The 19,306-nt window shown below is 36.5% G+C and overlaps 2 protein-coding genes across 2 annotated transcripts in view; one reads left to right on the plus strand and one right to left on the minus strand.

The window, feature by feature from the left end:
• Positions 1 to 19,306, minus strand: part of LOC308346819 (olfactory receptor 4F3/4F16/4F29-like) — a gene marked incomplete at both ends in the record, with an annotated part of 298,432 nt that overhangs the window by 17,525 nt on the left and 261,601 nt on the right. The window lies entirely within an intron of this gene.
• LOC308346815 (olfactory receptor 4F21-like) lies at positions 958 to 1,893 on the plus strand (the record flags this gene model as incomplete). Its single annotated transcript, XM_080809863.1, has 1 exon — positions 958 to 1,893. The coding sequence occupies one exon, from the start codon at positions 958 to 960 to the stop codon at positions 1,891 to 1,893; it is 936 nt and encodes a 311-aa protein (XP_080665989.1).

Genomic DNA, 19,306 nt, shown 5'->3' on the forward strand with positions numbered 1-19,306 from the left:
ACTTTATGAATAGGTAAAAGGAAGCAAAAAGTAGAAGAAAGTTTAACCGACGGATCCTTAGGAAAGATCCAGCATATACTGGAAGGTGCCAGGCTTGAAGAGCACAATGACATGGTTATAAACATGGATTATGGTGTCCTAGAGCTGCGGCTCTGATACTTGATCCCTTTAAGACTCAGTTTCTTCGTTAGCAAAATGAATGTAAAAAAAGCATTTCTTATGGAATTTCTTATGGAATTCTGTGGATTTAAGTGAGATAATGTGGTTCATACAAAGTTTTGCATAAATGCTATTTATTAATCTTATAATTGTTTAATTAACATTTTATGTTCAAGTATTCAGCCTTTGTATCCAACAGTTTAATTGAATATAGAGGCAGGTACCATGATAATAGTTATGAATCAAAATTATGAATAACCACATCTCAGCACTTGACTTTCATGGTAAATTATACAAAATTAAAAAAAATAAAACACACATACAAGGTGAAAGGCACTAAACTATTTTGGCCTAAAGATCTCTATGTTACAACTGAAATAAATCCAGCTAAGGAGAATTAGCAAATATGTGTGAGACTATTACTGTGAAATTGACAGTAATAGCTGAGATTATTCAGGTGAAAGAACACCTAGGTAAGTGATCAGGGGATATGTCTAAAAATCCTTGAGAGGCAAAATAAAAAGATCTGAAAATGGAATAGAAGGGAAGCAACATTATTTATCTCCATCTAAAATATTAATAATTTTCTTCTGTTTTTATGTAATCATTCTCTTAACCACCACAACATTTCTATATCCTTTTTTTTTCTTATCCTATTTAATTATTTCTAGTTCAGGATATGTACCCCAAAGAACAACTAGCAAGAAATAGGAAATTTACATTTATACCACTGATTGTGTCTTTTTAATCATTTTCTATCCTCAGGTGATTTGAAAATCAGCTCTCCCGTCCAAGTCAATGGATAGACTAAATAATTCTGTGGTTTCTGAGTTTGTGTTGCTGGGACTCTCTAGTTCTTGGGAAACTAAAGTTTTTCTCATGTTTATTTTTTCCTTGATCTATTTAGGGATCATCCTGGGAAATCTCTTCATTTTCTTTTTGGTAATTTTTGATTCTCACCTACATTCTCCTATGTACTTCCTGCTGGCCAACCTCTCTTTCATTGATGTGGGGGTTGCCTCTACCACAGTCCCAAAGATGATTAGGGACCTTTTAAGTGAATACAAGATTATTTCTTTCCAAAGCTGCATGACACAGATATGTTTCATCCACATCATGGGAGGAGTGGAGATGGTGTTACTCATAGCCATGGCATTTGACAGGTACACAGCAATCTGTAAGCCTCTTCACTACCTGAACATCATGAACCCTAAAATATGTGTTTCATTTGTAATTGCTGGCTGGGTAACTGGGGTGATCCATGCTATGTCTCAGTTTGCTTTCATTATAAACTTGCCCTTTTGCGGTCCTAATGAAGTAGACAGCTTTTACTGTGACTTTCCCAGGATCATAAAACTTGCATGCACAGATGGAGACAGGTTTGAATTTATTATTGCTGCCAACAGTGGCTTCATGAGCATGGGCACCTTCTTCTTGCTAATTCTTTCCTATATCTTCATTTTGGTCACTGTCTGGAAACGTTCTTCAGGAGACTTATCCAAAGCATTTGTCACCCTGTCAGCTCACATCACTGTGGTGGTTCTTTTTTTCACTCCATGCATGTTTCTCTATGTCTGGCCTTTCCCCACATCATCAATTGATAAATACCTTTTCATTGCTGATTTTGCTATCACTCCCATTTTAAATCCCATCATATATACATTAAGAAATAAAGACATAAAGGTAGCCATAAAAAGACTGAGCAAACAGGCACATTATGTCAGACTTTGCTAACTGGCTCTATCTTTGGAGATATAAAACCATATATCCATCTGATCTTTGGACTTCTCTATTCAGGCATCTGACATTTAAAATAGAACTGGATGTATTATCTACCTCACTGAACAAAATTCTACTACTAATTCTGTAGAGCATTCATTCATTACCTTGGCTACCATGGGAGATGTGAATCTACCATGTAAGGGTATTATTTTCTTTTCTCAGCAGACAGCAGTAATGCCTACTAATAATATTTTATAATTGAAATTTTGATCACTTTGACAATAAGTAAGAATATACAAAAATCCCTTCTGCTTCCCATAAGTACAACCCAGCTTGGGAAATGTCAGGACCTACTACATTGAATGGTTATATATGTAGGAGTAATAGCTCTACTTAGTTACTTAGGTTGGTTTCCCTCAGCTGGTCCAAAGACAACACTGTATTGATTTAGTTTGTTTGGAAACTCATTTTTGGATGCATCAGTAAGGGAACTGGGAATGACCTTGCGAAAGGAAAGATGCTTATGTTGGTAACATAATTGGAGTGCAAGCAAACTGTAGTCCTCTGGGAGACTGTATAGATTCTGTGATTTAGAATTAGCCCAACTGAAAGGCAAGGTATTTGAAGTGTTTCTTCATTTGTAGAGGGTTCACTGACTCCTTAGCATGCCCAGCCTTACCCACAGCAAATATTTTGTATCTCTGTCAAGAAGCCAGACACAAGCAATGAAATAGACTTTGAGGGGCTGACAGTAAAGAATTATCTCCAGTAAAAGTAAACTTAAAAGCAGCCTCCCAATATCACTTTGTAACTTAAAGAAGTGCTACTTAAACATTTCACTCCAGTAGGCCCCAAACTGGTAATTGAGCACAGAGAATTCTGTAATATAAAATATTTCTCTGCTTTCCACAAGTCTCATAAAACCAGCAGTTCAAAGTAGGCCATTCACCTGGGAGCATGGTTCTGCAAGTCATGACCAACCTACGGGACCACGTCCCACAGCTGGCCATCACAGGCTACCCACAAAAGCCTTCCGACTTCCTCAAAAAACAGGAAGGGAAATCTTGGTTCCAATTTAAGTACTGCAGACATAGATGAAAATAAATTTAGATTTTTCTCACACCTACAAAAAATTCAAATGAACTGAAAGTTATTTTACATCCAACTCTAGAATTGTTATAATTAAATTGACTTTGGATTTTTAGGTCTGAATTTCAGAAAAGACACACTAATAAATGATGTCTCAATTTAGGGAAACTTCCTAAAATGTCCCAAGAGACACAGCATGGATAATCTGCCTATAAGCCTTTTTCTACCCACAACACAGAGCTCTGATGTTTCCCACTCAAGAGCACATCCATTTCTGAAGGATATCACTATGTGATAAAACTTGCCCAAACAAAATGTATTGTTTTATCACATTCTGACTGTATCTAGGCCCTGAATAGATTTTGGACTCAGCTTTATATCCATGAGGAAAACTTGGATCATGGATAATGTTGTCTCCAAATGTGATACATATTATACTCTATAATAAACTCATAACTTCTCTCTTCTCTTCCTCCCTCATATTTAAACCAAATTTCAAAACCAACTTTCCATATATAGCAAACTGGATATTTCTGGACATTTTTTAAATATTTTTTTTTCATTTTTTTACTTATTTATTTGCTGAGCAGGGAGACTGATGCAGGGCTCCATCCCAGGACACTGGGATCATGACCTGAGCTGAAGGCAGAAGCTTAACTGACCGAGTCACACAGGTGCCCTTGTTTCTGGAAGTTTTACAAAGTTTCCAGAAATATCACAGGGTTCTTCTCAGGTAATTCCTGGAATCCGGACTCTAGAGCAAAGACTTTCCTGCACCAAAAGGAATGCCTTCAGTATGGTCTTAGAGCTCCCTACATATTGACATTCAGGAAGGACTATTCTCACTTCATGATTCACAATCCTCCTATACAAAGAGATGGCCCTGGACAGAGATTCATAATGTCAGCTACAAGAAATGTATAAACAAAAAATTGGCTGTTAATCATATTGTTTGCCAAAAGTTTAGGTCAGGAAGAATTTGAATGAATTATATAGAGGGAAGGCTCTCAGAATGCTATGAAAACCAGGTATTTTCCATAGAAACAGAACAAGCTTTTAGAACTTGACAGAATCAGAATGGCACCTTAGAAGTAGGAGTCAGCGGACCCAATATGTGTACCCAAGTCATGCTTCTTCCCAATTTCGTGGCTTCTTGAAAGATATGCTGAGATATATTTCAACATAAAATCCACTTCATGGATAATAAAGATTAGGTATTACAGTTTGAATGGAAGCTCCTACCATTTGAATTGTATAGAGAGGTTTTTTCCCAGATCTTTCCTTTTTATCTGAGCATATATTTACCCCCTCTTTAAGGAGAGTTCAGTCTTGAATATCTGAAGATAAAAATATAAACTCTTGGAACCTAAAGATCTACTTCTTTGACCTTAAACATCTTGTATTACTAAAATTTATTACTATGGTATTCTTTATCTGGTTAGTAACATAAATTAATTTTACAATATTATGAATACTCTGTGATGTGTAAATCAACATAAAACGGTAGTAATGCCTTTCAAGGAAAGTGGTAAGGGGAGAAACTATGCATGGATTTTGGTGTCATGTCACACTCCGGGTCTCTTTCATCTGATGTGCCCTGATAGGCTATGCTCTATGAAAATGGTCAATAAATCCTTTTGAGTTTACTAGAGAAAATTAGAACCTTCCAACTGCCTTTTGGTGCACTGACACTCAAGTACTCTAAAAAGTAGCTCACAATGCCTTGCTTTAACACACACACACGGGAAACAACAGCAATAAAAATTAATCCATAAACAAAAGTCTGACAGTAATATTAATTAGGGTTGGTAAATTTTGCCCAACCACTGTGGCCATACAGTTAAGCCAAATTGATATAATTTTGGCATAAAACTTTAAAGACATTTTTATAATAAATTTTAATTAGGCTGCAAAAAACTACAAATAAAACAAAAATAACCTACAAAATTGACTTTAATATTCTTGACTACATGATAGCTAAGACCCAAATTGAGAATAGATACCCCTTATGCTTAGCCCCAAACTCCAATAATTTTAATAACAAAATTATTCATGAGAGTACTATCAGCAACAGACTAAAACTCAAGGACTAGAGGTGCTTTATATCTTTTCAGAGGAGCCTGTTCTACAATTGATAAACCCAAATAAACCTTATCAACTCTTGCTAATGAGGTCTATATGCCACCACCTTCAACAAACCCTAAAAAGGAATTATAGTAAGCATAAACATGAAAGTATTAAAATATTAGATCAAGTTGTAACCTATGAGGTAGAAAGAAATGGGCTACATTTTCTATTCTAAAAACATTAAATTTTATACTAAAGTCTTTATGAAATTAAAAACTAAAGGAGAATTTAGTAATAAATTAAGATGAGAGAGCTTAATTCACTTAGGTCATGAGACACAACACATCACCCTCCTCAAATAGCAAAACTTACATATAACTCATTAATAATCATTATATATACAAGAGGAGATAATAAGGTAAGGATCCCGGAAAGTGTGTTTGGACATATCAAAATGAACTTTATTTTTTATTTTTTTTAAAGTTCTGATTGTTTATTTAATTGTGACATGTGGTTTGTGAATCAGAAACTTCTTGTCACTTAAACAGTACCTCCAGTCGACATACTCCATTAGTTACCAGTATAGAGAGTAAAACCCAGGGAAACAAAATTATTTCTATTATAGATAAAGGTATGTTAGCAGAATTTTGACCTTAGGCCTTTTATGATAGAAGGCAGTTTGTTAAAAGTAAGTTATCTCAAACTGCTGTCTTTCTAATACATTTCCAGAAAGAATTGTTATCTTTACTGGGGGGAGGGATTTTATTATTTTATTTTTAAAAATTTTTTCCATTTTATTTTATTTCCTTTCAGTGTTCCAAAATTCATTGTTTATGCACCACACCCAGTGCTCCAAGCAATACATCCCTCCATAATACCTAACACCAGCCTCACTCAACCCCCTACCTCCCTCCTCTCCAAAACAGTCAGTTTGTTTCTCAGAGTCCGCAGTCTCTCATGGTTTGTCTCCACCTCCAAAATCCCCCCTCTCACTTCTCATATTTAAAAAAAAAATCACATTACAGATATGACCCATGCAAGAATATATATTAGAATTACGATCTTATATAAACTTTAAAAATGAAATGGTTTGCTATCACAGAGCAGAATATTTTCTAACTGAAGATTTTCAATCAGAGTTGCAAAGCTATGGATGACTTAGCAGAGTTCTTTTGTCTCCTCCATCATCCATTTTTTTAATTAATTTCTTTATTTATTTTCAGCATAACAGTATTCATTGTTTTTTCACCACACCCAGTGCTCCATGCAATCTGTGCCCTCCCTAGTACCCACCACCTGGTTCCCCCAACCTCCCACCCCCCGCCCCTTCAAAACCCTCAGGTTGTTTTTCAGAGTCCATAGTCTCTCATGGTTCATCTCCCCTTCCAATTTCCCTCAACTCCCTTCTCCTCTCAATCTACCCTTGTCCTCTATATTATTTGTTATGCTCCACAAATAAGTGAAACCATATGATACTTGACTCTCTCTGCTTGACATATTTCACTCAGCATAATCTCTTCCAGTCCTGTCCATGTTGCTACAAAAGTTGGGTATTCGTCCTTTCTGATGGAGGCATAATACTCCATAGTGTATATGGACCACATCTTCCTTATCCATTCATCCGTTGAAGGGCATCTTGGTTCTTTCCACAGTTTGGCGACCATGGCCATTGCTGCTATGAATATTGGGGTACAGATGGCCCTTCTTTTCACTACATCTGTATCTTTGGGGTAAATACCCAGTAGTGCAATTGCAGGGTCATAGGGAAGCTCTATTTTTAAATGTCTATACTGCCCAGAGCAATCTATACTTTTAATGCCATTCCGATCAAAATTCCACCAGTATTTTTCAAAGAGCTGGAGCAAATAATCCTAAAATTTGTATGAAATCAGAAGAGACCCCGAATTGCTAAGGAAATGTTGAAAAACAAAAATAAAACTGGCAGCATGGTTACCTGATTTTAAGCTTTACTACAAAGCAAGACAGCATGGTACTGGCATAAAAACAGAAACATGGACCAGTGGAACAGAGTAGAGAGCCCAGATATGGACCCTCAACTCTATGGTCAAATAATCTTTAACAAAACAGGAAAAAATATCCAGTGGAAAAAAGACAGTCTCTTCAATAAATGGTGCTGGGAAAACTGGACAGCTATATGTAGAAGAATGAAACTTGACCATTCTCTTACACCGTACACAAAGATAAACTCGAAATGGATAAAAGACCTCAAGGTGAGACAGGAATCCATCAGAATCCTAGAGGAGAACATAGGCAGTAACCTCTGTGAGATCAGCCACAGCAACTTCTTTCAAGATATGTCTCCAAAGGCGAAGGAAACAAAAGCGAAAATGAACTTTTGGGACTTCATCGAGATCAAAAGCTTCTGCACAGCAAAAGAAACAGTCAACAAAACAAAGAGGCAACCCACAAAATGGGAGAAGATATTTGCAAATGACAGTACAGACAAAAGGTTGATATCCAGGATCTATAAAGAACTCCTCAAACTCAACACACACAAAACAGACAATCATATTAAAAAATGGGCAGAAGATATGAACAGACATTTCTCCAATGAAGACATACAAATGGCTACCAGACACATGAAAAAATGTTCATCATCACTAGCCATCAGGGAGATTCAAAACAAAACCACATTGAGATACCACCTTACACCAGTTAGAATGGCCAAAATCAGCAAGACAGGAAACAACGTGTGTTGGAGAGGATGTGGAGAAAGGGGAACCCTCTTACACTGTTGGTGGGAATGCAAACTGGTGCAGCCACTTTGGAGAACAGTGTGGAGATTCCTCAAAATGAACTTTAAATAAAACACCTAGTTTACACCCAGGAGATTTCATTTAATATGAGTATTTGAACGAAAGCTGGCCCAAACTTACCAAACTCAATATTTTTTAAAAAAGATTTTATTTATTTATTTGACAGACAGAGATCAGAAGTAGGCAGAGAGGCAAGCAGAGAGAGGAGGAAGTCTCCCTGCTAAGCAGAGAGCCCAATGTGGTGCTCGATCCCAGGTTCCTGGGATCATGACCTGAGCCAAAGGCAGAGGCTTTAACCCACTGAGCCACCCAGGCGCCCCCCATACTCAATTTTTTTAAAAGATTTTATTTATTTTTCTGAGAGCAAGAACACAGGTGAGAGCATGAGCCAAGATGGGGTAGTGGGGGGAGGGAGAGGGACAAGCAGACTCCCCACTGAGCAGGGAGGTTTACATGTGGGGCTTGATCCCAGGGCCCTGACACCATGATCTGAGCCAAAGGCAGACACTAAACCAACTGAGTGCTCCATCAAACTCAATTATTATAAATGAATTAAATAAAACACTTATTTAAAATTAAAAGTAAGGAAGACAAAATTTTAATCAGTGCTATAGAAAAAGTATGGTAAGAGGATGATAAAAGAAATATTAAAAGCACTAAATAGCAAAGTTTACCCTCTTTTATATCTGCAGAAAGATTTACCTAGAACAATTAAAGAGAATTTAACTGCCCTGAAACCAGTTGAGTTATCTATAAAAATTTTAAAGAACAAACTTTACCTCTATAGCAAAATAGTGAAAAGATTTATAGGAAGAGGTGAAAAGACTATCAAGCCTGGTGATAGCTATCCAGAACAGACTATCTGATAGTTATCCAGAACAGAGTTTTAGCTCAACTTTAAACTTCCCTTAAGGAATAATAATTTCAACATAAATTTAAATATTCATCTAAAAAGGTACAGCCTTTAGATACAGGACACAACCTTCCATAGAGAGTAAGTATAAACTACACCATAGTTCGCCTAGAAGTAACCACCAATTAAAGTATTCAAGCTCAACAATATACTCATCTAAATCACAACACTAAAGACCAACTCCTAACCTAACACTAGATTAATCTATTCATTAATAGAAAGAATACTGTTCATCTGAGTAACATGAATTGTTTCTCCTTGCACAAGCTTCTGTAAGAATGGATAATCACTGATGGTTAACAAAAAAATAAATTTAACACATTGATTCCTTGCTACTTAAGTTAATTGTTAACCCAACACAAGTATGCATTTATGGAAAGATTTTTAAAAGTAAAAGAATCTCAGTAAACACAAACCTTATCTGTTTACCAAATACATGACCTATAGCATTCCTAGTATTAGAGGCACTCCGTGAAATAGAGGCAATCAGTGAAAACCACTTTCCCTTGAAGACGTAGGAATGACATATTAAACAGAAGAATCTATGGAGCTTTAATTAATCAGACCAAAAAAGAACAAAACATTTAACCAAATTTAAAGGATAACGAAACTTTAAGTGGACTAACAATTTTGTTTGATCTAACTTCAGCTAACAAAATATCCTCCAAGTAATTAAAATCTAGACCAACCAGTCAAAATGTTTTATCACTTACTGATCTAAAATATGGATCAACAGAACAAGTTACCCTAGGGATAACAGCACTATTCTATATAGACCAAGTGGTTTATCATCTCAGTGTTAGGTCAGGACATCCCAATGGTGTAACCCCTATTAATGATTGGTTTGTTCAACTATTAAAGTCCTATGTGATCTGAGTTTAGATCTCAGTAATCCAGCTCAGTTTCTACCTGTTCTATATTTCTCCCAGTAGGACATAAAAAGATAAATAAGGACTACTTTACAAAATAGTCTTTGTACTAATAGATGAGATAATATTAATATGATTAATTTATACCTAGCCCTGCCAAAGAATAGGGCTTGTTAGGGTGGCAGAAGCTGGTAACAGCCTAGAACTTAAACATTTATTACCAGAGGTTCAATTCCTCTTCTAACAGCATGCTCATAATTACAATTCTGTTATTGATTATACCTATGCCACATGCTGTGACATTCCTCACACTAATCAAGTGAAAAATATTAGCCTAGATACAACTTCATAAAGGACCAAACATTGGTTGGCCCCATGGCCTACTACAATCTAACACTGATGCTCTCAAGTTATTCATTAGAGAACCATTTAAAGCACTAATATCATCAATATCCATATTTATTTTTGCACCAACCCTACCCCTCACTTTACCCTAAGAATATGAATTCCACTGCCCATGCCATATCCATTAATTAATATAAACCTAGGCATACTGTTTATACTAGTCATATCTAGTTTAGCTATTTATTCAATTTTCTGATCAGGATCAGGCTGAGCTGCAAATTCAAAATTCCAATTAGAGGAGCCCTACCAATGGTGGCAGAGTTTCATACAAAGTAACATTAGCAGTTATCCTACTACCAGTCCTGTTAATATACAGGTTATCTACACTCTTCACACTAATTATTACCCCAGAATATCCATGACTCATTTTTTCCACCTTGATCACTAGCTGTAACAACTTATCTCAACCCTAGCAGAGACAAACCAAGTTCCATTGGACCAACAGAAGGAGAATCAAAACTCATTTCTGGTTTCAACAGTAACTATGTAGCAGGTCCATTCGTCCTGTTGTTCCTAGTAGAAAAAGCTATTATATAGGGCACCTGGGTGACTCAATGGGTTAAGCCTCTTCTTTCAGCCCAGGTCATGATCTTGGGGTCCTGGGATAGAGCCCCACATCAGACCCTCTGCTCAGGAGGGAGCCTGATTCCCCCTCTCTCTCTGTCTGTCTCTCTGCCTATTTGTGATCTCTCTCTCTCTCTCTCTCTCTCTCTGTGTCAAATAAATAAATAAAATCTTTTTTAAAAAAGAAAATGCATTATAATAAATATTTTTACAAGAGTTCTGTTGTTAGGAGCCTTCCACGGCCCCTATATACCAGATTGTATACAATTAACTTTATTATCAAAACCCTTTTTCTAACTATCTCTTTTTTATCCTATCCATGATTCCAGTATGACCAACTCATGCATCTCTTATGAAAAACCTTCTACCATTAACACTACCCCTTTGCCTATAAAGCTTGCATCACTGCTCATTATTATAACAAGCATTCTATCATAAACATTAAGGAAATTACTTCAATAGAGTAAATAATAGAGCTTAAATCCTTTTTATTTCTGGAATTACAGGAATTAAACCTAGTCCTAAGAATCTAAAATCTTCATGCTACCATATTACACCATAATTATATTGTAAGGTCACCTGAATAAACTATCAAGCCCATACCCAAAAATGTTGATTTATATCCTTCTCATACTAAATATCTCTAATTCTCACTATCATCTAAATAATGATCATTGCAGGAACCATAATTGGGATAATAAACTCACATTCACAAATAATCTGAAATGGCTATGAAATAAATATAGTTGCTATTTTTCTAGACTTAATAAAAAAATTTAATTCACATGTGAGCCATGGGAGTTCCACCAGTTTTTTTTTTTTTTTTAGCATAAGCCACTTAATCAAACGCCAGCACTCTCACAATTCTCACACAAATGAATATTCAAGAAATAAAAATATGACATCATTTGTCATCATTAACAGTAATTATAGCACTACTTAATCTATTTTCTAGATATGATTAACTTCCTCCACATCATTAACTATACTCCCATGAATAAACAACATAAAAATAAAATGATACTTGGAAACATAAAACAACCAATCCTTAAATCAACACTAATGGTCATTTCATTACTTCGCCTAATACCAATATTGTCACTACTGGACTAATAATTTAGGAGGTTAGTATATACAAATAGGCTTCCAAGCCCCAAGCAAGTATAATTTACTTAATTTCCCCCCCAAAAAAATAAAGACAATAAGACTTGTTATGATATAACAACTGAAGGCAAATCAAATTATTTTAATTAAATGAAATCCTTACTAAATAGGTGGGCTTTCACCCCACAAAATTTGAGTTACATCTAAATTTCCTAGTTTACAGGCTTCAATCTGATTTTCTTGCCACTTCAGGGAAAAGGCATAAGAAACCCCAACAGAACTGAAGCTGCTAACTTGAATTTGCAGTTAGCATGTTATGTATCACAGGGCTTGGCAAAAAGAGGACCCAACCTCTGTCTTCAGATTTATAGTCTAATGCTTGCTCAGCCATTTTAGTTCATGTGTTCATGAACTATTGAGTATTCTCAATAAACGATACTTTATATCTACTCTTTGGTGCTAACCTGGGATAGTAGTACTGCCTTAAGCCTTTTAATCGGTACTGAACTAGGTCAGCTGGGAGGCTTATTAGGTGATGACCAAATCTATAATGTAGTTTTAATCACCCATGCATTTGTAATAGTTTTAATTTTATTTGCGTGTATCATAATTGGAAGATTCAGAAACTGGCTAATCCCATTAATAATAATTGGATCACCTAAAACAGCATTCCTTTGAATAATAACATACGCTTCTGACTACTCCCACCAACACTATAACTCCTGCTCAAATCATCAATAGTTGAATCAGGTCCCGCAATGGATTGAACTGCATATACACCTCCAGCCAGCAATCTGCTCCACTTTGGAGCTTCTGTTGAATTAATCATTTCTCCCTACATTCAACAGGTATATTCTCAATTGTAGGTGCCATCATTCATATTGCTACAATAATTAATATGAAACTAAGAGTCATATCTGAATATCAAACAACATTATTTGTTTGACCGGTCCTAATTACAACTATGCTACTACTACTATATTCTCACTTTTAGCAGACAGAATTACTATACTATTAATAGAGCACAACCTAAACACTGTTTTCTTTGACCTCACAGGATAAGATCCAATTATATATAGCCATTTTTTATTCTGATTTTTTGGTTACCCTGAAGTCTGTATTACCATCCTACTGGGATTCACAATAATTTCCCACATAGTGGCATATTATTCAGGGAAAGAAGCAACTTTGTAATATATAAGAAAGTCTTGAGCTATAATAGCCATTGGTTTCCTAGGATCTAGTGCATGAGGTCACCATATATTCACAGCAGGCATAGATGTTGATACATCTATATACATCTATATTACATCAGTTCCTATGATTATTGTCATTTCTACAGGAATAAAAATATTCAGTCGACTAGCAATCCTCCATGGAGATAATACCAAATGCTCACCAGCCATACTATGACCCTTAGGTTTTATTTTCTTGTTTATACTAAGAGGTCAAACAGAAATTACTTTAGCTGATCCACCATTCAACATTGTTCTCCTTGATATATATCATGTAGTAGCACATTTTCATCGTGTCTTATCAATTTGAGCATTTTGCCATTAAAAGAAAATTTATTCACTGATTCCCATTATTGTTAGGTTACACTTGATCTGAGCAAAAATGTATTTCACATTTATATTTGTAGGTATTAATATAACTTTCTTCCCACAACACTTTCTTGAACTTTAAGGAATGTTATGACATTACGTTGACTACTCGGGTACATACACAACAGAGAACACCATGTCAACCATAGGTTTGTCTGTTTTATTAGCAGCAATAATGTTAATAGTTTTCAGAATCTGAGAGGCATTTGTATCCAAGTGAGAAGCATCAAGAGTAGAATCAATGACTACTAACCTCAAATGACTACATGGATATCCCCTACCATATCATAAATGTGAAGAACCTACCCAAGGAAATTTAAAATAAGAAGGGAAGGAATGAAGCTCCTCCACCTGGCTTCAAGCCAATATCATAACCACTGTGTCTTTCTGAGACATTAGCAAAAAGTTCAATAACTTTATCAAACTTAAATTATAAGTTCAAATCCTTTAGATCTCCATGGCACATCCATCCCAACTAGAATTTCAAAATGCAACATCACCCATCATTGAAGAACATTTACACTTTCATGATGATATATAACTAGTTCCTAACTAGCTCTTTAGTCCTCTATATCATCTCATTAACATTAAGAACCAAATTAACCCACACAAATAAAACAGATGCACACGTAGGAACAGTCTGAACTATTCTGCCAGCCATCGCCTTAATCCTAATTGCCCCACCACTACTACAAACTCATTATGCATAGACTAATAATCCTGCCCTAAACATAAAAACTACGAGCCATCAATTATACTGAAGCTACGAGTATACAGACTATGAAAACTCAACCTCCATTCCTATATGAATCCTATATTTTCTAATTGCAGTCTCATTTTCCAAACTTGCCATCTGCCCCCACTGTTGAAGGCAGAACACTTCTCCTTTTACATCCTATGAGTGTGAATGCAGACTACATTAGAGAAAACTTTTAAATCATTTGTACCAACACTAATGAAATTGTTTATGGAATCTCTTTCCATATGGATAGGTTCCATTCATTTCACCTTTTTGAGAAAAATTCTTATGGAGACTTACATTATTAAATGTAAACTACCAGAGGACCCAAAATCCTACTCTTGGTTATTTCCTGAAATGAAATATCAAGATATCAAGATCAACACTAACCTGTAGAAGAATATTCACACAGTTCTACTCTTAATCACCAAAAACTGAGAACAGCCATACTATCTTCAACTGGGGAGTAGATAAATAAACTTTCTATGTCTATACAATGAGAGAAACGACTAATTCATGCATCAAAATAGGTGACTCTCAGGTGCACAATGAGAAAAACCAGACTCGAAAGGTAACATATGATTTCATTTTTATGATCCTTTAAACAAGGAAACTATAGGGACAAAAAAGATATCACTGGTTTCCTGAAACAAGAGAATGGTGTGTGGTTGACCAAAGGGACCACAGGAGAAGTTGATGTCAAGTGCATCTGTAGGATGTCTTGGTGTGATTTGGTTACCCAAATATAAATGTATGAAAGCTGAGAAGCAACCTCTTTATTCTTTAGAAGAACCCAAACATTTAAGATTTAAGTATTGTTAGTATTTCTGAAAATGGGTTTGAAAGTAGAGATAAAAACAGAAGGAACTGAGGAGGAGCCAAGACGGCAGAGGAGTAGCACAGTGAGATGACAGCAGGTCACAGGAGTTCAGCTAGAGAGTTATCAAACCATTCTGAACACCTACAAGCCCAACATGAGATCAAGGAGAAGAAGAGCAGCAATTCTAGACACAGAAAATCGACCACTTTCTGAAAGGTAGGACGTGAGGAGAAGTGAATCCAAAGCGACGGGAAGATAGACCGCAGGGGGAGGGGCCAGCTCCTGGCAAACAGTGGAGCAACAGAGCACAAATTCAGAACTTTTAGAAGTCTGCTATACTGAGGGACATCGATCCAGAGGCTAAGCGGGGGTGGAGGCCTCGTGGGGACAGTGTGGTCTCAAGTCCCGCGGGGTCACAGAAGTATCGGGGGTGTCTGAATATTGCAGAGCTTGCAGATATCAGAGTGGGGAAGCTGGTTACAGAGACAGAGCCAAGAAGTGAGCTCGCACTTCATGGTAACCTTAAACTGTGATCCGTGGCACAGTCAGTCTACTGCTCTTTGAGCAGGGATCCCACAAGTGGCAGATCCGGGGAAACACTACCTTCATCTGCCAAAAGAGCAGAGCGGCAGGAATCTGTTGGGTTTGGAGACTCCAAACAGGGCTGTGTGCCAGAGACAGAAACCCTTGGTCACAGGCTGGGTGAGCTCGGAGCGCAGCCAGAGTCCTGGGAGACAGGAATGATTGACTGCTTTTCTCCGAGTGTGCTCTGAGGAGTGCGGTCCTGAGCTATTGGCTCATCTGGGCCAGAGATTGGGAGGCCACCATTTTTATTCCTCCAGAGCTGTACAGAAAGCATTCAGGAAACAAAAGCTCCCAAGAGCAAACTCAAGCAGACTACTTAGGCCAGACCCTGGCAAGGGCCGTGCAATTCCGCCTCAGGCAAAGACATTTGAGGATCACTACAAAAGGTCCCTGCCTTGGAAGATCAGCAAGAACATCCAGCCAAGACCAAGCTCACTAATGAAGGAGAACAGCAGAATTCCAGGGGAGGCAAAGCAAAGCATGGAATTCACGGCTTTCTCTGCATGATACTTTAGTCTTGCAAAGTTAACTAAATTTTTTAATTTTGTTTTTTTCATACTCTAATTTTTTTAACTTTTCCTCTTTCCTCTATTAACATTTTCCAACTGGCTTATCTTAACAATATCTTTCTTAAAAATAATCTTTTATTGGGGTGCCTGGGTGGCTCAGTGGATTAGGCCGCTGCCTTCAGCTCAGGTCATGGTCTCGGGGTCCTGGGATGGAGCCCCGCATCGGGCTCTCTGCTCAGCAGGGAGCCTGCTTCTCTCTCTCTCTCTGCCTGCCTCTATGCCTACTTGTGATCTCTCTCCCTCTCTGTTAAATGAATAAATAAACTCTTAAAAAATAATAATAATAATCTTTTTAAACCCTCATTATTATGGTCATATTTTATCCTTCATTGTGTCTAACTTTATTTTTCTATACATATAGGGTTTTCTCTTCTAAAAAAAATTTGGGATACAATTTCTTATAATAGATCAAAATATACCCTGAATCTAGCACAGGGCTTTGTTCTAGTCTCCAGCCTAGGCAAATTCTCTCCACATTCTTTTTGTTTCTTTTTGCAACCACATTATCTTATCAATTCCATTTTTAGAATTTTTTAAAAATTTTCATCTTTACAATCATATTCCATCCCTTCATCATATTTAACCTTGTGTGTGTGTGTGTGTGTGTATACACACACACACACAACCACAAAGAAACTACCTCCGAAAAGTATATATATACTTTTCGGAGGTAGTTTCTTCTAAGAGAACAAAATACACCAAAAATCAAGTGGGTGGCTCTGTTCAATCCACCAGTCTAATATACACATATATTTTTAAATTAAAAAAAAAAAATTTTAAACTTCTTTTTACCTCTTTCTTCCCCCCCCCCCCCAATTTGGGGTCTCCTCTGATTTGGTTAGCATACATTTTTCTGCGATCTTTGCTACACTTCTAGTATTTTATTCTCTTGTTCATATATTCTTATCTGGATAAAATGACAAGGCAGAAAAACTCACCACAAAAAAAAAAAAAAAGAACAAGAGGCAAGAACAAAGGCCAGGGACCTAATCAATATGGACATTGGTAATATGTCAGATCTAGAGCTCAGAATGATGATGCTAGCTGGGCTCAAAAAAGGCATGGAAGATATTAGAGCAATGCTGACTGGAGAAATAAAATGTCTTTCTGAAGAAATAAAAGAACTAAAATCTAGCCAAGCTGAAATCAAAAAAGCAATTAATGAGGTGAAATAAAAAATGGAGACTCTTACTGCTAGGATAAATAAGGCAGAAGAGAGAATTAGTGATACAGAAGACCAAATGACAGAGGATAAAGAAACTGAGCAAAAAAAAGTTTGAGAGACAAACAACTACTGGACCACGAGGGGAAAATTTGAAAGATAAGTGATACCATAAGACAAAACAATATTATAAGAATTGGGATTCAAAAGAAGAAAAATGAGAGAGGGGGACAGAAAGTATATTGGAGCAAATTATTGTAGAGAATTTCCCTAATATGGCAAAGGGAACAAACATCAAAATCCAGGAGGCACAGGGAACTCCCCCTCAAAATCAATAAAAATAGTTCTACACCCCGTCAACTAATAGTAAAACTTACAAGTCTTACTGATAAAAAGAAAATCCTGAAAGCAGCCCAGGACAAGAAGTCTGTAACATATAATGGTTAAAATATTAGATTGGCAGCAGACTTATCCACAGAGACCTGGCAGGCCAGAAAGAGCTGGCATGATATATTCAGAGCACTAAATGAGAAAAACATGCAGCCAAGAATACAATATCCAGCTAGGCTCTCAATGAAAATAGGAGGAGAGATAAAAGACTCCAGGACAAAAAAAGCTAAAAGAATTTGTAAACACCAAACCATCCCTACAGGAAATATTGAATGGGGTCCTTTAAGCAAAGAGAAAGCCTAAAAGTAGTGGACCAGAATGAAACAGAGACAATATGCAGTAACAATCACCTTACAGGCAATACAATGGCACTAAATTCATATCTCTCAATAGTAACCCTGAATGTAAATGGGCTAAATGTCCCAAACAGAAGACACAGCATATCAGAATAGATAAAAAACAAAAACCATCAATATGCTGTCTACAAGAAACTCATTTTAGGCACAAAGACACCTCCAGATTTAAAATGAGGAGGTGGAAAACAATTTACCATGCTAATGGACATCCAAAGAAAGCAGGGGTGGCAATCCTTATACCAGATCAATTAGATTTTAAGCCAAAGACTATAATAAGAGATGAGGAAGGACACTCTATCATACTCAAAGGGTCTGTCCAACAAGATCTAACAATTTTAAATATCTATGCCCCAACATGGGAGCAGCCAATTATATAAACCAATTAATAACAAAATCAAAGAAACACATCAACAATAATACAATAATAGTAGGGAACTTTAACACCCCACTCACTGAAAGGGACAGATCATCCAAGCAAAAGATCAATAAGGAAATAAAGGCTTTAAATGACACACTGGGCCAGAGGGACACCACAGATATATTCAGAACATTCCATTCCAAAGCAACAGAATGCACATTCTTCTCTAGTGCACATGGAACATTCTCCAGAATAGATCACATCCTTGGTCACAGATCAGGTCTCAACTGGTACAAAAAGATTGGGATCATTCCCTGCATATTTTCAGACCACAACACTCTGAACCTAGAACTCAATCATAACAGGAAAGTTGGAAAGAAGCCAAATACATGGAGGCTAAAGAGAATCCTACTAAAGAATGAGTGAGTCAATCAGGAAATTAAAGAAAAATTGAAAAAAAAATCATGGGAACAAATGATAATGAAAACACAACTGTTCAAAATCTGTGGGACACAGCAAAGGCAGTCATGAGAGGAAAATATATAGTGATACAAGCCTTGTCAAGAAACAAGAAAGGTCTCAAGTATAAAACCTAACCCAACACCTAAAGGAGCTGGAGAAAGAAAAGCAAAGGAAGCCTAAACCCAGCAGGAATAGAGAAATAACAATGATTGGAGCAGAAATCAAGGAAATAGAACCAAAAACAAACAAACAAACAAACCACAGTAGATCAAATCAATGAAACTAGGTGCTGGTTCTTTGAAAGAATTAATAAGATTGATAAATCCCTGGCCAGACTTATCAAAAAGAAAAGAGAAAGGACCCAAATAAATAAAATCATGAATGAAAGAGGACAGATCACAACCAACACCAAAGAAATACAAACAATTACAAGAACCTATTATGAGCAACTATATGTCAGCAAATTTGACAATCTGAAAGAAATGGATGCATTCCTGGAGACATATAAACTACCACAACTGAACCATAAAGAAATAGAAAACCTGAACAGACACATAACCAGTAAGGATATTAAAACAGTCATCAAAAATCT

This window comes from Martes martes (genome assembly GCF_963455335.1).
Source record: "Martes martes genome assembly, chromosome: 7".
Classification (NCBI taxonomy): Eukaryota; Metazoa; Chordata; class Mammalia; order Carnivora; family Mustelidae; genus Martes; species Martes martes.